The sequence below is a fragment of the Suricata suricatta genome, chromosome 2 (genome assembly GCF_006229205.1).
Source record: "Suricata suricatta isolate VVHF042 chromosome 2, meerkat_22Aug2017_6uvM2_HiC, whole genome shotgun sequence".
NCBI classification, from domain to species: Eukaryota; Metazoa; Chordata; class Mammalia; order Carnivora; family Herpestidae; genus Suricata; species Suricata suricatta.
Window position 1 is genome coordinate 3,055,043 of NC_043701.1, and position 19,277 is coordinate 3,074,319.

General features: G+C 46.9%; 1 protein-coding gene across 3 annotated transcripts in view; it reads right to left on the reverse strand.

Moving 5' to 3' along the window:
- Positions 1–19,277, reverse strand: part of DPP6 (dipeptidyl peptidase like 6) — an 867,370-nt gene that overhangs the window by 251,730 nt on the left and 596,363 nt on the right. For all 3 annotated transcript variants that reach the window (XM_029921134.1, XM_029921141.1, XM_029921139.1), the window contains exon 4: positions 61–155. In XM_029921134.1, the coding sequence (XP_029776994.1) occupies positions 61–155 (95 nt within the window). The remainder of the gene's footprint in view (positions 1–60; positions 156–19,277) is intronic.

A 19,277-nucleotide genomic window follows, 5' to 3' on the forward strand; every position in this document is an offset into this window, starting at 1 on the left:
TCTGCTTTATTGACTTGCAGGAGGGAAAACCGAAATTATCCCGGTCATTAGAGTACTTACGATTTTTTTGCCTTCTATTAACACTGTAGAAATATTTGTTTCAACATTCCGCAGTATCACATTTCCTTTCTGTTCTCTGTAGATGAACTCTTTATCTACAAGAGAGAAAATAAAAAAGAAACACAAAGCATTAAGGAACGCGGCAGGCTTCTGACAGATACTTACACAAAAGGAATCAACTAGTCCCGACAAAACCAGAATCCTGTGATTCATCAAAGGGTGGTTTTCATCTGGTGGAGGATACACAGCCGCTCTGGACATAACCTCACAGAAGCTTCTCTCCAAATCTTTTCTCTATGCTATATACGGACTTCTAAAGCTCTAGTGCACATGCTCATAAAGTCTTTAGGACATTCTAGAACTTTCTCGAGCAGGACACACAGAGTAGACACACAGAGCAGATTAAGAAACTTGCTACCAAAAGGCACGGACAATAATTGTCATTTTGGGGAGTGGTTTCCTGTATCTGCAGCTCGGGTGGATGGTGTCTATGCAAGGTGCTCACACCCGCGTCCATATCCCGCAAGACTGTCTCCAGTTAGCCCACGACCTTCCTTGCTACACCTGGAGGAGCCTTCTCGGTCAGGCATACCCCTGAATCCATACATCTTGCCCCAGAGACAGTGACAACGGTCCTCTGTATGGCGGACCTTGCAAATACTCCCGTAGAGGTTACCGAAGCACACCGATGGGTATGACCATAGAGTACGTCACACGTGTGCGTGTCCCTACTGCGCACGAAAGGGCACATTCCCGGCGGGACAAGACTGCTGGTATGGAGCTGGGCGCACAATGGGGAGAAGAAATACCGTCTGAGTGAAGGTGGTAATACGGAGCCAGCCTGACGGTCAAGACCTTTCACCAATGATCAGTTGCTGAATGGACCACACCGTGTAGACGGGAGTAATCCAACTGGTATCCCCATTTCTACTCTTTATTCTGTCACAGATTTACATTCTTCTCTGTTGTATTCCTTTCTGCCACTTGCTTTGGTTTTCATTCTCTCTTCTTTTTCCAGGTTACTGAGGTGGAAGCTTACACCTTTGGTTTGGTTTTCCCTCCTTTCTAATAAAACTTATTAAAGCTAAAAATTTCCCTCTATGGATGGTGTTAGCTATATCTCACAAATTTCGATACACTGAGTTACATTATTATTCAGCTCAAATTATTTCTAATTTTCCCTGTATTATCTGCTTGGCCCAATGATTATTCAGAAACCTGTTGTTTAATGTGCAAGTCTGTAGTTATTCTGGCCCTTTTATGTTTTATAGATTTTTAACATAAATTCACTGGATCAAAGAATACTCCATACATGATTTCAGTTTTTTAAAACTCATTAAGACATTTTTGTGGTCCATAATATGTTCTATCCTAGTAAATGTCCTGTTTGCATATTTAATGAAGTTATGGTATGGCTGCGTTTGGTCTAATGGGTATTTATGTGTGTGGGGTATGTGTGTGTATATGTGTGAGGTGTGTGTGTGTGTGTGTATAGGTGTGTGTCGTATGTGGGTGTGTGGGGTGGGTGTGTATGTGGGTGTAGGTGGGTGCAGAGGTGGGTGTGTGAGGTGGGTGTAGGGTGTAGGTGTGTGTGGGTGTGTGAGGTGTATGTGTGTGTGGGGGGTGGGTGTAGGTGTGTGAGTACATGTGTGTATGTGTGTGGGTTTAGATGTATGTGTAGGTATGTGTGTGGGTGTGTGTGTATGTGTGTGGGGGGTATATGTGTGCGTGGGGTGTAGGTGTGTGTATATGTGGGGGTGTGTGTATGTGTGTGTGTGGGTGTAGGTGTGTGTGGGGTGTGGGGGTGTATACGTGAGGGGTGTAGGTGTGGGGGGGTGTAGGTGTGTGGGGGTGTGGGGGAGCAGGTGGGTGCGGGAGTGGGTGTATGGGGTTTGTTTCTACTTGTTTCCTCCACTTCTTACGTCCCTCTTATTTCTGGCTTTCATTTTATTGTTGGCTACTTTTCAGAACTTTAATTTCCCTATTTTAGCTGTATTTCTTTGCAATTTTTTAGTGCTTATCCTAGGGATTAGAATACTCAACTTTTCACAGTCTACGATGAGTTAATAACGTACCAGCTCTCACGAAATACAGAAATGTGTCAGGTTTTCAGCCCACACCCAGCCCCATGCTGCTATAATTGTTATGTGTGTTCCATCAAGATACTTTACACATCCTGCAAGATGTCATAATTACCGTTTGTAACAGTACCTCATTTACAAAGAGAATAAGAAGATAAAGTAAAAAAGAAAACAGACATCTGTTGCATTTGCCCATTATTTGCTTTTCAGATTTGATCAAGAACCCAAGTTTCCACGAGGTAGCACATTCCAGCCTCTGGGGAACTTCCTTTGGGGTCTATGTGTATGGACCTGCCGGCCACCAATTCCTTGAACTTGCCTTTACCTGAACATGTCTTCTATTGACTTTCACTTTTGAGGGATATTGTCTCTCAATATAGATTTCTAGGTTGATGGTTTTTTTTCTTTTGAAATTTCATGCCACTTCCTTCTGGTCACTGTGGTTTCTAATGAGAAGTTGGCTCTTAACTGTTCTTTCCCTGCATGCTGTTTCAATGCATTTTTCTTTTGCCGTTTTCAAGATTGATTTCTTGTTTTTGGTAACTGCCCAGCTATGATGCATTTCTGGTTGGGCTTCTTTGTGTCATTCTGTTTGGTGTTTGCTGAGCACCAGGTGTCTGCAAACGTGTCTCTGTCATATCTTTAGCCTTTAATTTGTCAAATATTTTTCCTATTTGTTTATCCCTCTCCTGGTGTTCCAGCTGCACACATATTGGGAACCTTGATAGTATCTAACGGTCTTTGACGCTCAGTTCTTTTAAAAAATGTAATGTTTATTCACTTTTGAGAGAGAGAGCGAGCGAGCAGGGGAGGGGAGAGAGAGGGAGACACAGAATCACAGAATCCAAAGCAGGCTCCAGGCTCTGAGCTGTCAACACAGAGCCTGATGTGGGGCTTAAACTCATGAATTGTGAGATCATGACCTGAGCTTAAGTTGGACGCTTAACTGACTGAACCACCCAGGTGCCCCTCTGATGCTTTGTTCTTAAAAAATTTCCCTTTGTTCACCTTGAATAATTTCTATTGATCTATCATCACCACTGTTCTGTCTCTCCTTTGTCATGATTATTTGACCATCAAGTCCACCCAGTGAATGCTTCCATTTCAGAATCTGCGTTCTTATGTTTAGGATTTTCCATTTTGTTCTTACTTACTGTTTCTACTCTTCTGCGGCGATGTCTCATTTCCCTGCTGAGATTTTCATTCACTGAAAACACATTCATGTTACTTCCTTGTGCGTTATGGTAAGATACAGTTCCAAAATCTGTTTCATTTTGGAGTCAGACTCAATTAATTTTCTTTTATGCTGAACGTGTGTGCTCTTTTCTGGGGAAGGGGTTCCTTGTAAGTAAGGTAATTTTGCACTATGTCCTAGACATGACAGTTGTCGGTTTCTGGACGTTCTGGGTTGTGTTAATATTCTCTAATTATTCATAGTGTGGTTTCCTAAGCAACACCAGGTGATTTTCGTTGCTGGGCATGGACCGTTAATTTTGGGCAGAAGCTTTACACTCAGTTCTGGTATGTTACCTGCAGCCAAAAATGCATACTTTTCTTCCTCGGCGTGCGGCTGGAGGGACAGAGATGCCACCGCGCCGCTGGGTTCAATGCTACTAATCTCTGTTCCACCCTGTCGCGTTGCCCCTCTTCTCATCTTTTAAGTTTGACACTTTGCTTGTTAATTTCAGCATTCCTACTTTTCTTACAGACAATCACGGCGGGTGCCGTCAATTTCCTTAATTATGTCTGCATCTGAATCTACAAGTTTTAACAGGCAGTTTTCTCACCCGGGCTCTGTTCCGTGCATTTTTAGTTTCTGTCATGGTTTCTTCTTCAGCTCGGAGTTCCTTCAAAGCTCTAATTTGCAAATGTATGCAAAACAGTCTTCTTTTTTTTCTTTTTTTGTTCCTGACTTGTAATGTGCTACACGTGTTAGAAAAACTTGTCCTGTCAATTCCTTGAGAGTCTGGTTTATAGCCTGATGCGTGCTTCATTTTTGTGCAAGATTTCCTGAGAGAACGGATTTTCTCCAACTGTAAGATGCCGGTGGTCTCCACAGTCTTTAATTTAACCACGCTGTGTACCGTTCACTAAATTGCCTCATTCTTAGCTCATTTCTTGCGTGCTTCACTTTTTCTTAAAAAAAACAACAAGATATTGAAGTATTCTCGTATGATGATGGACTGATTAATTTTCTCCTGTTCATCCTCTAGATTTTGTTTTATACATCCTGTAACTATTTTATTGGATGATTCCAAGCTTAGAATTTTCTTATCTTCTTGGTGATTTGCAAGGCCTATTTTTTAACTGTATTTTCTGTCCCTCATAGTGCTCTTAAAGATCATTTCTGTTTTGCAGAACAGGCGAAGTAATAGTGTGTACCTCCTACCGCGTGTGTGAAGATTCAGGGAGCTCCTGTAGGTACGACTGGAGATGAACTTGAAACGGCGCCTGGTTCAGGGCGGCTCTTGGGCCACGTCGGCCACTCCTCTCGGCTGGGTAGAAGATCCGGAATCATCTCTGCCTCCTTCTTGTCTCTCGTCTTCAACATTCCATCCCTCGCCTGTGCCTCCCCCTGTGAGGGCTTCTTGAATCACCTGGTCCTCTTGGCTTGCAGCGGCCTGGGTCTGGTCACTGCCACCTTCACCGTGGATGCCTCCATGCTCAGTGACAGCACATCGGGACAGGCTTCTTTCTTTTCTTTTTTTTTTTTTCTGGGTCCTTTGGCAGAGACTGCTTTGGCCAACTCCTTAGCCTGACATTCAAGGTCCTTCACATTCAGGCCTGGGTTTCTCGTCCCATTTTAACCTGCTGTCACCCCGCATCAAGCATCCTGACCCATGCCCTGCCTTCTGTGACTCCGTGACGCCTCGAGCCACTGCCCAGCCCTCAATGGCCTCCGCCCCTCCCGCTGGGGGAGATCTGTCTGGTCTCACCACAAAGGCCTCTCCTCTGCAGAGTTTGCCATGCCTCTGCCAGGCAGGATCAACCCCTCTCCGCTGTGCCCCGCCCCCACACCTCCTGCTTTATGCTCATTGTTGGCTGTGACAACTCCATCTCCTCCATGAGAGAGGGGGATGCATGGGAAAGGCCACACCTCCCAGATTTTCTAACGCCTAGCATGATGACTGACAGGAATCCAGGTGCTAAAGATGCACGATGCATGCAGCAAACTAACACCATCACGTGTCTGATTCACCAAATGTGCAACCTGCGTGCGACTCCGTAGACAGACCTGCTACACGGGAGCGGGGCCGGCAAGGTCAGAGGAAGCGGGGGTGGGTACGGGGACGTCACAAATTCTACCACTCGTGCCTCTTCGTGAGATTCTGGGACAGCTATTTTCTCCGTCACTGCAATGCAGTAAGATGCCTTGGAGGGGAGTGTAAAGTGCATCTGGATGCTCCGAGGATACGAAGGCGACGCTGAAAAGCCAGGCTCGCTGGGGATTCTGAGAAACAAGGAGTGTGAGGGTGTTAGGAAAAGATCTCCCAAAGATAATCTTGCATCGTCATCCGCTGCTGCTTGTTTTTCATGTCAAGTAACTGGCACTCCGCCTGTAAAATATATCATTAATTTAATTGTTCGGGGTAGCTTCGGTAATTCTTCAAAGCTAAATAATTAAAGAAAGAACAGCACTGGTGGCCAACACAGGGAAGATGATTGCTTCTCATTCTATTCTTTTCCCCCAATTGTGATAGAAAAACATACAGCAATGTAACGCATTGTTTTTCTTGCTCTTCCAAAAATAAGATGAAATTCCAGTCATTTCCTGTGAGTATCACACATCAGCTGGCTTCACATGTTGCTTAGTTGTGCCTGACACAGTAATGTATTTCTTAGAACCTTTCAAAGGCCTTTCCCATGATGAAAAACGTTTAAGTGTATGGCATTTTGTGATACTAGAGATTTCTTAGCCATCGAGATATGTGGTTCCCATTGCCAAGTATGACTTGTACCTGCTGGTTGCTCTTTTTTTTAATATATTTATTTATTTTTGAGAGAGAAAGAGAGAGTGCAAGTGGGAGAGGGGCAGAGAGAGAGGGAGACACAGAATCTGAAGCAGCTCCAGGCTCCGAGCTGCCAGCACAGAGCCTCACATGGGCTCGAACCCATGAACCGAGAGATCATGACCTGAGGCGAAGTCAGATGCTCAACCGACTGAGCCCCCCGGGTGCCCTGGTTGGTCTTGATTATATAAAGTGATGACTGACTGTAGCCTTGATAATACAAATATCACAAAGAGTTGCTTCAGCAGAAAAGACATTAATTTGAGAGACAAATAGTGCACATAATAAATGGAGTAGATCTGGCTTTAACTATCTTCTTTTAATGTTAAATAACTGCGGATAGAAACAGTATTCTATCCTATTTATGGCTTATTTTATTTTCTTCTCAGATACAAAGTACTTGTATTCATGAATGCTGATAACACATAGCATACAGCATGTTTCTGAACAAAGGCAACATCCAGGTAATGGCCATAAAATAAAAAAACTGACCTGAAATCCCTAGCGTCCACACTGTAGTCTAGAAATAATACCATTTCTCACTAAACAGAACCAGTATGCACCAGAAATCTGCCATGTTCCCTGACTGAAGGACAATTACAATTAAAATTGCCAATCAGTTGGTAATTGTTGTGTGTTGGCTATGGTCAAGTTCCACATTAACCACAGCATTGTTCGCTAAGACAGGATCCCAAGCAAATAAGTAATTCTATTAGTGCTTTGAGAAAGTAAGAGTCTAAATATAAGAGAAAACAGATCCATATTTACAATCATTACGTTCAGTTAAAAGCTAAAACCCTGTAAAGTTAGATGTGTATCAGAAATATCAATAGGAACACGTTTGTTTATTTTTCTAAAGGATTTGTTTGCTAGTCTTGTCCACAGAAGGTGTGCTATTATACTTTAGATTTGGGTTTCTAGGTTTGGGTTTCTGGGTTCCATGCTCAGTAAAAATAACAAGGGATCTCTCAAGACATGGACATTTCTTGATCTGAGGCACAGAAGGTACAGTACGAACCTGGAATATCTTACTGGCCAGGAATCGAGGAAGTGTTCAGTGACCGAAGGGGACATAGAGCATAAGACCACGGTAGACAGCAAAACGGCCCCCATTCTTCACCCCCTCCTGTCCACAGCCTTTGTGTTTTGCTTGGCCAGGCCCTTCCTCTTGAGCGTGGGCTCAGAGGCATGACCTAAACCGGTCACTGGAATATGACCAAGCAGGCACTCGTCCGGTTTGACTCACCCCCTCCTGGCTTCTGCCGTGGCCGTGAACTGGACATGTCCGGCCCCGGCTTTCGGCCCCAGAGCAGAAACAGATGTAGAGCACAGCTGAGCTGCCCAGCCTCCTGAGGAGGCGCCGTTCCAGATGGGCCGGCCGCCAGCCGGTTGTCCGGCCCGGAGCCAGCAGGTAAGCAGAGTTGCCTAACTGACCGCCAGCTGACAACCAGCCGTGCGCTGAAAGATAAGTGCTTATTCTGTGTGTCACCGAGGGTGTGTTGTTGTTTGTCACACGGTACTCTCGTGGCACAAGACAACCAACGGGAGGGCGCTCCGGTCCCAAGCTGGTAGAATCTGAACATCAAGAGAACAATGCCATAACTGCTTAAAACACATCAAATGTATAAAACAATTCAAGAGTCCATAATGGAACTCGCAAGGAGAAAAACAACTCATTTTCCACAGTTGGATGTACCTATGACATCAAGTCCTTACTCTGAAACTGGTAATTAAAAATGTCTATGATACCCAAAGCTATCCGCACATGTAACGCAATCCCTATCAAAATGCCATCTGTATTTTTCACAGAGCTGGAACAAATAATCCTAAATTTGCACAGAACCACAAAAGACCCCAAATAGACAAAGCAATCTTGAAAAAGAAGAGATAAGCTGGAGGCGTCATGATTCTGGACTTCAAGCTGAATTACCGAGTGGGGATCATCACGGCAGTATGGACTGGCACAAAACCAGACCGATCAATGGAACCGAATAGAAAACCCAGAAATGAACCCACAGCTCTATGGTCAACCTTTGACAAAGCAGGAAAGAACGTCCGATGGAAACAAGAGAGTCTCTTTAAGAAATGGTGCTGAGCAAACTTGACGGTGACATGCAGGAGGATGAACCTGGGCCATTTTCTTAAACCACACACAAAAATAACTCAAAACGGATGAAAAACCTAAACGTGAGCAAGGAAAGAATTAAAATCCTAGAGAAGAACACAGTTGGTAATCTCTTTGATATTGGCCGTATCAGCTTCTTACTGGATACGTCTCCAGAGGCCAGGGAAACAAAAGCAAAAATGAACTATTGGGACTTTATCAAGATAAAAAGCTTCTGCACAGAGAAGGAAACAACCAACAAAACTAAAAGGCAACCGACAGAATGGGAGAAGACATTTACAAATGACATATCTGATAAAGAGTTAACATCCAAAATACATAAAGAACTTATAAAACTCAACACCCAAAATCAAATAATCCAGTTAAAAATGGCCAGAAGATGCCAAAGAGACATCCAGATGGCAGACAGAAACATGAAAAGATGCTCAACATCACTCATCATCAGGGAAATACAAATCAAAACTACAGTGAGGTACCACCTCACACATCTCAGAACAGCTAAAATCAAGAGCACGGGACACAAGCATTGGCAAGGATGCACGTGGCTGGCGGAGATGCGAACTGGTGCAGCCGCTCTGGAAAACTGTATGGAGACGCCTCAAAAAATTAAAACAGAACAACCCTAGGACCCAGATATTGCACTACGAGGTATTTGCCCAAAGGATACAAAAATACTGATTTGAAGGGACACAGGGACCCTGATGGTTAATGCAGCACTGTCAGCAATAGCCAAACTACGGAAAGAGCCCAATACCCATCAGCTGATGGACAGATAAAGAAGATGTTGTGTATGCACACGACAGAATATTACTCGGTGATCAAAAAGAATGAAATCTTGCCATTTGCAACAACATGGACGGAGCTGGAGAGCATAATGCTAAGTGAAATAAGTCAGTCAGAGAAAGACAAACACCATATGATTTCACTCATATGTGGAATGAAAAAAGCAAATCAAATGAACATAGGTGTAAAAAGAGACCAATGAGGAAACAGACTCTTTTTAAAAATTTTTTTTAATGTTTTATTTATTTTTGATACAGAGAGAGACAGAGCATGAGAGGGGGAGGGTCAGAGAGAGAGGGAGACACAGAATCCGAAGTAGGCTCCAGGCTCCGAGCTAGCTGTCAGCACAGAGCCTGATGCGGGGCTCGAACCCACAAACGTGAGATCTGACCTGAGCCGAAGCCGGAGGCTTAACTGACTGAGCCACCCAGGCGCCCCAGGAAACAGACTCTTAACTCTAGAGGCGGGTTGCCAGAAGGGGGGGGGTGGGGGGTTGGGCTAGACGGGGGATGGGCATGGAGGAGGGCACTTGTTGGGATGAGCAGAGGGTGTTGTATGTAAGCGATGAATCACTGAATTCTACTCCTGAAACCAAGATTGCACTGTATGTTAGCGAGCTGGAATTTAAATACAAATTTGGAGGGAAAAAATGAATAATCAAGACTTCATCCTGCTTCTCCAGTGGTTCAGGGCAATGACACACAGCTCTCCTGCAGGGGGGAGAGCTCGTGAATGTGGGGGGATGATCAACTTAGGAAATCACCGCTTGCAGCCACTGCTGAAACACCCGATTCAGGGAAGGATCGCCCACGGGTGCTAAACTCATTCCGGCGAAGCTGATGGGGTATTTCCTGGTGCCAAAGTACCACCTCAGAGAACACACGCCAGTCTCGATGGCAAAATGCATGCTTGTTTTTGTTTTTTAAGTTTCTTGATTTTCAGAGAAAGAGAGCATCTACATGTGAGCAGGGGAGGGGCAGAGAGAGAGGCAGAGGGAGAATCCCAAGCAGGCTCCACACTGTCAGTGCAGAGCCTGACACGGGGACTGATCTCACAAACTGTGAGAACATGACCTGAGCTGAAATCAAGAGTCAGATGCTTGGGGCGCCTGAGTGGCTCAGTCGGTTGAGCATCTGACTTCAGCTCAGGTTCTGATCTCACTGTTCATGAGTTCGAGCCCCATGTGGGGCTCTGCGCTGACAGCCTGCTTCAGGTCCTCTGTCTCTCTCTCTGCCCCTCCCCCCTCTCAAAAAAAAAAAAACAAACACTAAAACCCAAGAAAAAAAAAAGAGTTGAAGGCTGAACCGACTGAGCCACCCAGGCGCCCTGGAAAACGCCTGTTTATAGTGGAGGAAGCTGGGGACCCCAGCCTCATCCACGAATCTGCCTTCGAGTCCTGTTTTACCAGTGGGACAACCAGACGCTGGAGATGAACGTGTTAAATCATTGCGCCAGGGAACGGACTAAATCCAGGATGTGGAAGATTCCACAGCACAACTGGCCTAACGTAGGGAAATAACTCGGTGCGGTTCTACGTTGCCAAAAACTTACGAGACATAATCAAACATAATTATGATCCTTAATTTGATCTGAGCAGAGAGAAAAGAGCCACGGAAGATATTTTGAGAATGAAGGAGAAATTTGAATATGGCCCAGGAATTCAATGGTATTAGAAAGTGACAGCCATGTTCTTGGCGAGAAGGAGGTTGCTGTGGATATAAGAAGGGTATATTTCTGGAGATGCGTGTCAGGGTTCAGGGATGAAAACAGTGATGGCTTAAGTATTTTCAGCAACAAAAATTGACGGAAGACCCAGAAAAGGCAAAAGTGTTAAGATTAAGTGGTGCTTCTATGGGTTCTTCCTGCTCTATCCTTCCATGTTTCTGTAAGTTTAAATTTCTTCATAAAAAGGAAGCAGGAAATAAAATAACACAGCCCTAATTCCTAGGAACACACCGTCAAGTGGGGCGGCCGTAAGAACCGTGGCCCACATTTCAGCAGACGGAGTGGCTTTCAGGCAGAAGTCCCAGGTGAGCAGAGCGCAGCCGGGTGTGCAGGGGAGCAGAGAGCAGAGACGCCAGGACAGAGGGTTAGATGTGTAGCCCCTTCACGTAACACGCGTTGAGGTGGGGACGCTCTGGTGGCTTCCTGGGCAGAGCCTCATGGAAGCTAATGCATTTTTCAGCCCAAACAGCCAAAGAATTCCAAAAAAATTAAAAAATGAAAGCTCTGTATGGTGAAACCTCGGCTTGCGAGCATAATGCGTTCCAGAAGCATGCTTGTAATCCAAAGCACTTGTATATGGAAGCAAACGTCATGAACCGTTGGCTCAGTTGTGATCAGCCCTGTCCGGCGTCACGTACGACTTGTACGGCAAGATACCGCTCTTTCATCAAGTTAACATTTACTGGAAACGTTTGCTCATCTTGTGGACGCTCACAATCCAAGGTCTAACGTAGCCTGTTGTTGCTGTGGTTTTCCTTTTTCTAGCTTATCTCCCAAAAACGGTGAGCGGGGCTGTCTGGGGCTGAAATGGGTGGAAAGCTGGAAGGAGGTGGGTTATTAAATTCTGGGGGCTTCACGTTATGAGAACGTGACACCGCAGTATCCACGTTTATAACCTGGGTAATTAGACAGGCAAGTACTTTGAAGCAAATATTGATCTCAGCCTGGAGATTACTTGGAAAGTAGCTACAATTCAAAGAAGATGTTCAGGGGATTTGAATCCCACTAGTTTGCCTCGTAAGATCTGTGAGTGTCCAATTTTATCTTTGATTAATGGACGGCCCGGACATCTTATAAAATCTTTTAAATTTCCATTCTTCTTATGGGGACCAATTTTTACGTGCTTCAAGAGTCATGTTTAGACTTTTAAACAGCTTATTATGCAGAAGCTCAAAAAAAAAAAACCAAAGCACTTCTTTCTGTATTTAACATTGACAACAACAGCTTTTGTGGCTAAGGGGAAAAAAACAATTTATCTGTACAATTAGGCCTTTTTTTTTTTGTAATTTCTCTTTTTTCACCTGAATCCATCATAAAGGAAAACATACAGGTAAGTAGGCTTTACAAGAAAAGGGTTTGTGTGGGTACAGAATAAGGAAAGATTAGCTAAGCAGCCCTGCACTACTTACACGCTTTTAAGGATATTTATGATATGTTTTATAAAAATACAAGACTCCTTGGAGAGTTATTTTTTAAGTTTATTTCTTTATTTTTGAGAGAGACAGAGGGAGCTGGGGAGGGGCAGAGGAAGGGAGAGGATCCCAAGCAGGCTCCATGCTGTCAGCACAGAGCCGGACATGGGGCTCAAACTCAAGAACCACGAGATCATGACCTGAGCCCAAACCAAGAGTCAGACACTTAATCAACTGAGTCACCCAGGTGCCCCTCCTTGAAGGGTTTAAAATTTTTTTTTTAATTTATTTTTGAGAGAGAGAGACAGCGCGAGCAGGGGAGGGTCAGAGAGAAAGGGAGACACAGAATCAGAAGCAGGCTCCAGGCTCTGAGCCAGCTGTCAGTACAGAGCCCATGTGGGGCTTGAACCCACAAACTGCGAGATCATGACCTGAGCCGAAGCCAGGCGGTTAACTGACTGAGCCACCCAGGCGCCCCTCCTTGAAGGGTTTTAAAGTGTTTATAATAGATATAATGGTTCTAGGGGTGCTGACAGCTCGGAGCCTGGAGCCTGCTTCAGATTCTGTGTCTCCCTCTCTCTCTGCCCCTCCCCTGCTAACACTCTGTCTGTCTGTCTGTCTCTCTCTCTCAAAAGTAAATAAACATTAAAAAATTAAAAAAATAATGGTTCTATTGTTTAGTAAACTTCTCTTAGAGCAAATCAATCACAAGTATTATTGATAGTGTCAAAAATTTTTTTTAAAAACTCTGAAATGGGCAAAAAAGACCACTTTCGGTAGAATATTAAGCATTGTGTAGTGAACCTTTCTAATTGTCTACCTGTGTGCCTGCCTTTAATTTTTCTCTTCATAGCTCACCACTTCTTTCCTGAATTCCTGAGTGAAAGAAAAATCTTTGACACGTTTATTTTACATTAACATAAAGCCATGAGACTCATGTTTGTACTTTTAAAAACTTCTTCAATTAAGGTTCAGCCTGTGCAAGAAAGATGTGCACGAAATGTCACGGAAGGGCTATGAAACAATCACTGAACTGTGTAAGAAGTGACTCTGGCTCCCAGCTGGTCTAGACAGGAAGCGACTTAGAAGAGTAGCGTGCCGTTTTTCAGGCCACCAAACTGTGTCACAGTCAGTCAGTTTTCGGAAGTCCTGAACCATACGCAGATTCCCGGGTGCGGCGGTCAGAGAAAGACGTTACTTATGTCATTCCAACGCCACAGCCTCTAGTAAATCAGTAGCTCAAAACAGCCACACGCATGGCTCTTCAGGCTGTGCTTTTAATCAAAACGCCAAGAGCTGAAACCACCACCTTGCTTTACCTGTGCTTCCAAGAGGAAAACCACCTGCTGCTGACGAAGACTGATGAATAGAGGAGACCCAGAAACTCGACAGGAACGCTCCCTCAGGAAAGACTCAGGTGGTAAGTGCCAACGGGCATTGACAGACCGTTGGGAAAAGCACGGTCTAGGAACCTGGAACTGGCTTCTACTCCAGGCTGTTACAGACTGGATATGGCGGGGAGTGCCGTGACACTTAAAAAGCCGTGTGTGTACAGGGCTGGTGTGACCGTCTGCCTCTCCTTTTTCACACCTGCTAGCAGGGATGCTTTCTGATGGCTGGAGCTAGAGCAGCCACCTTGGACCCTTAGGTAAACTTGCTGATGAAACACAAAGCAGATTAGAGCAGGGGTCCTACCTCCTGACTTCTCTGTGAACAAGAAATCTATCTGACAACCTGTCTTGCTTAACCCAGCATTGTTTTCATTTTTCTCTTGCTCAGAGATGAACCTAATCCAAATAAAGAGATGCGATCACACTGTTACTCTGGATCTGGAGTTGAGAGGATCAGGGTTAATCCCGTCCCTGGGTTCTGCTGAGTCAGGGTACTGTATCGCCCATCTTTCATTTTCCATAATAAACCACTCAGTTTTCCACAAGGGTAACTGGGAAGGCCCGCTGAGCCCAGCCACAAGCGGGAAGAGGAAGAAGAACGGGACACCCAGGTCTCCGCCAAGGAGAGTCCGAGTGGCTTTCTACCAAACATGCACCTGTCATCTTATTCGTGAAGGAAAGAGATGTCACAAACCCTACTCCAGAACTTTGGGCACGGTCTGTGAAAAGCTCCAGTCCACACAGCCCTCATCTTTCCGACCTAACAGCAAACAAAATAATCCAAAATGCAAGCAGCAGGTGGCTGGTATGGCAGGTGTGGAGAAAAGCATTACAGGAAACAGCTGCCGTCGCCGGGCTGGAAGAAAAGGGGGCCGGGCTCTCCCGGAAAGCAGGCCGACGCCCGGGAAGGAGTCCCTCGCTCCCCAGAGGAGCGTGTCCGTCTGTCAGGCCGCCCCGTGCCATACAGAGGGCGCAGGTGCTTTCAGAGAAGGTCCGCAAGTGGAACAAACGTGAGAGGTCAAAGGCAGATCTCTCCCTGGGGACGGTGGCCGCCCGGGTCATCTGCTCAGGCAGGGCGCGAGCCTCCTGCGGGGCGGCTCCGGGGACCGTCCTTGCCAAGGGGACCGGCTCAGCGCAGCGCGGCCACCCGCCCAGGCCGTCCCCCGGGGGAGGGGCCTCGGAAGTCTACCCCATGGCGGCATTATTAGAACATGCGCCTCTGTCTCCGACCCCAGGGCCCTGCGGGGGTGAGAGGAGAAAGCCCGGCCGATGGGACAGCCAGGAACCCCCCCCCCCCGAGAGATGGGTCCACCTGGGCGCTGGCTGTGTGCCCAGAGCAGGGTGGCCCGGGTCCCTCGCCGGCCACACGAGGCAGCGGTGGCAGACAAGGGAGTCCCTGCTCCTAGTCCAGGGCAGAGGGAGGACCCACCCCTGCGGTAGCTCTTTAATCTGAAGAACTAAAATCTCCCCGCCCTTCCTAGTGCGTGAACTTAGGCTACCTGACTCTTCTCTACCTCAGTATCCCCCTCTGACAGCAAGAGGCACGTGCAGGAGTCCTTCCTTGCTTGTGTGACACAGCGTCCGGTTCAGCACTGAGTGATCCCGAGTACTAAGTATTAAGCACTATGGATGCTATTCGTAGGAAACAACCAGCCGCTTGGTAATGGAAGCCTTTTTATGAAAAGTCACAGGAGTTGGAGGGAATGGTTTGCAGGTGGAATCTGATAGAACGGGAACCCGTCCTTCCATTTCATATATTCCTAGGGTCAGTGTGAACTTCATCATCTAACCAGAACGCCTGAAAGTACACAGGGGGCTTTAATAATCAGGGCAAGTGATATAACCTGAGTATCCCAAGGCTGGTCTATTCCCACATTCGGCAGAGCCCAGGAATTGTGGCTAATAAATAAGGCTAGCGTTGGTAGGAACAAATTCCCATATTTACCGTACTTAGTTTTTAAAATTAAATATCCTGGGGCGCCTGAGGGGCTCAGTGGATTAAACAACCAACTTCAGCTCACATCATGATCTTGCAGTTTGTGAGTTCGAGCTCCACATTGGGCTCTGTGCTGACAGCTCAGCGTCTGGAGCCGCTTCAGATTCTGTGCCTCCTTCTCTGTCTGCCCCTCCCCCACTTGTTCTCTCTCTCTCTCTCTCTCTCTCTCTCTCTCTCTCTCTCTCTCTCTCTTTTAAAATAAACATTAAAAATCTTGACTTAATTTCATGGACATAAGTTTCTCTCTAATGTATCTGAAACAAGGGAAGAACTAAACCTGACAATTATATTCCACGTCTGCAGTTGGTAAAGATCAAATTTTAGGAAGCAACAAATCAAGTCTTTCAAAAAATAACACATCGATCTGCGCCGCGATTTAACAAACGCACACAATAAGGCTCAGCTGCTCTTTGGACCGAGCTGCTGCAGTCCCCACGGAAATCAGCGCGGGGTGCTTCCGGGGCCCTGTGGTGAGACGCCGCCTCCCGGATGCCGCAGCATTCGCTTTAATGGCACACGTCTCCGTCCACGTGACGCAGCAATCGTTGGTCTGTAATGAGTTCCGTCCTCTTGGCGGATGGGGATGTTCAGCTCAATTGATAGCTGTCGGTCGTGCTGATGAAGGTCATCCCCGCGGTCATTTATTAGAGACGCCTCCTCAACAGCGAGGTGCGGGCTAAATGATGTCAGAGACGGTCACTTGTGGTGGAATATGTGTTTACTCCATTAGGGGATGGATTTTTTTCAAGTGCCTACATTCTGTCGCTTTCCTTCCCTTGTTTTACTTGTGCGCTTTTGCTTCCAGGCCCTGCAGTGGCCCCGACGTCCACCTGTCACTGCCGTGCGCTAAACACGAGTGCCACGAAGACCAGGGCCAGTGAGGGTCGCCCCAACGGGCTTTCTTCCCTCCTTTCAACACCACGGAGTCGCCGAGAACTAGTCCTACGTTATTCATTCTCTAGAACAGAATCAACATTAGCAGCTCTCAGGGGGGCGTGCACGCGCACACGTACACACCCACAGGACGAGGGCCAAAGGATCTGACTTTATGAACAACTGACTAACCTTCCAAACCCTGCCCTGCGTTTGCTTACTCACTTCATCCACTAACTTGCTACTTTCAGGGCACCTGCTATGCCAGACCCCACAGGGGCTGGGGCATCTCTTACCCTCTGCTCAGCCCTCCCCCAGCGGGTGTGGGCCACACCTCCCCGCGGACTGAAGGAGGCGCTCCACAGTGTATGTTAGGATTGGGATACGACTGCGTCCCCTCTCCCTTAAGGGACCCATACTGTTATTCTCGCTGAGGTCACCAGTGAGTTTTGGCTGTGGGGTGCCTCCCGCACATTTGGCGCCGCGGGAAGGGCTAAGGCAAACGGGATCACCGTGGTCCAAACTCGACACCTGCTCCACAAGCTCACGGTTCACATTTCCTTCCACGATGCCTTCCTCACGTGTCCTCCTCCCTTGAGCGGAAGGACCGCGGAATCTTATGTTTTGATGTGTTTTTGTCTCGCCAACACATAATATCTCAAAAGGAAAGAAATGAAAATTGTGATGGGGCGCCTGGGTGGCTCAGTTGGATGAGTGTCCAACTTCGGCTCAGGTTATGATCTCAAGGTCCATGAATTCGAGCCCCACTCTGAGCTGACAGCTCAGAGCCTGGAGCCTGCTTTGGATTCTGTGTCTCCCTCTGTCTCTGTCCCTCCCCTGCTTGCCCTCTCTCTTTCTCTCTCAAAACTGAATATTAAAAAAATTTGAAAAATTGTGACGGAGAAGACATTGGGGTATGAGTGAAACTGGACAATCAGGCATGACACTTTGGTGCCACGGGATAGTCAAAGACATACGGTCACAACCAAACCACCAAAGTGCTAAAATAAATGACACCAAAGGGACATCAGAGCCCCATGTCCTGTCAGCAATGTCACCAGTGACTTTCCAGATGGAAGAGCACATTTTGCAGGGCTGACACTCCGATCTCTGCTTCTGTTTCTTCTCTACCCTGTGATCCACTTACATGATGCACAAATCAGCATTTCTGTTTCGTTTTTTAGTTTTGTATTTCGTGCATCTTATGTTTCCCACAGTGCTCTGGTCTTGATCATTGCTCCTTGCGCTGAATCAAAGTCCGGGATCTTCGCATGTGATCAAACAGGCTTTCTTCCCCAGGGAGGTGCCGGGCTGTTCTTCCTTCCACCAGGACTCCCCCGCAGCACCCAGCACTCTGGCAGCAATGCCCGCACAAGTCACCTTTCCCTGGACCCGGGTCTCCTAGGAGACCATCGACGCCGCCCTGACACTCAGCCCTGACTCCTGTTTCTCCATTTCGCAGCACGCAGTGCCCTCGGCACCTTCCTGGGTGAGAGGCACACTCTCCTGTCCCCTCTCCCAGCTCCACGCCCCTGGGCTGTCCCCACGTTCCCGTCTGACACGAGGAGCAGCCGGCACTTGGTGTGGGTGTTGAGGACATAGTCTTGGCTGTTGGGGAGAGCAGGACGACCACCTTATGAGAGACCACAGTACAGAGTGGTCTTAGGGGCAAAATTAAACAAACCAGGTGCCACTCCAGAGGTGGAAAGCCAGACAAAAACACCCTAAGACTCCATCCCAAGTTCACTGGAATATCAGCAGGCTCAAGCCAGACAGAGAAGACAATGGCGGAGCCAATAAGCCTGGTGTGTCAGGGACCAAACCTGTCATGTCACTGGGCGGCAACAGTGGTGTGGACGGTGTGGGAGGGCCACTCCGTGGGGCCATCCGCGCTGGCTTCCTGCGGTCAGCTCGTTTTCTTCCCATAAAGAAACTCAAACACAGAAAGAATAACTGCCTATTCATGCGATAAAACCTAACTCGCAGTGGCGACATTGCGTTGGTCATCACTTCCTGGTGGTTATGACAGCAGACCACAGAAAGCAGGACAAGCCGGGACTGTCCAGCGAGGAAACAGAGCAGACCTTCTTCTCCAATCAGGCAGGCTTTCAGGAGGTGGTGGCCAACCTCTCCAGGAGCCACCCAGGGTCCCGGGAAGTAAATTTTATGTCAGACTCTTCTACAAAGACTTCAAACAGGATCATTTCTGCAGCCCCTTCTGCACAGTGTAGGAAAAGACAAAGAGGGGGAACTCTTATTTGAATTGGAGAGAATCGTGTGCGGTTTGTTCTTCGGACATTAAGCATTTGTTTTCTTTAGGCTTCATTTCCGGGGTGATGCTGCCAAACGGCATGAAGACAACATTGCCTCTTTGGGTCATCCATTGTTTGGAGTCATTTCTGGAAGTCTCCTGAGGCACGTATGATGATTCCTCAAAACATCAAACACCGAATCACCGCGTGATCTTGCATTTCCTCTTCTGGGCTTGGGTCCGGGAGAAGCCACAACCGGGACTCAAACATATTTGTACACTTATGTTTACTGCCGCACAGCCAAAAAACGGGGCCAACCCACGTTGCTATGGAAAGATGGATAATCAACAAAATGTCACACACACACACGGTGAAATATTATTCAGTAAAAGGAAGGGCATTTTTAAAAATGTGTGCTTATTTTTGAGAGAGCGAGAGAGTCACGTGAGCAGGGAAGGGCAGAGAGAGAGGGAGACAGAAAATCTGAAGCTGGCTCCGTGCTGACAGCACAGAGCCTGATGTAGGGCTTGATCTCAGGAACAATGAGATCATGACCTGAGCTGAAGTTG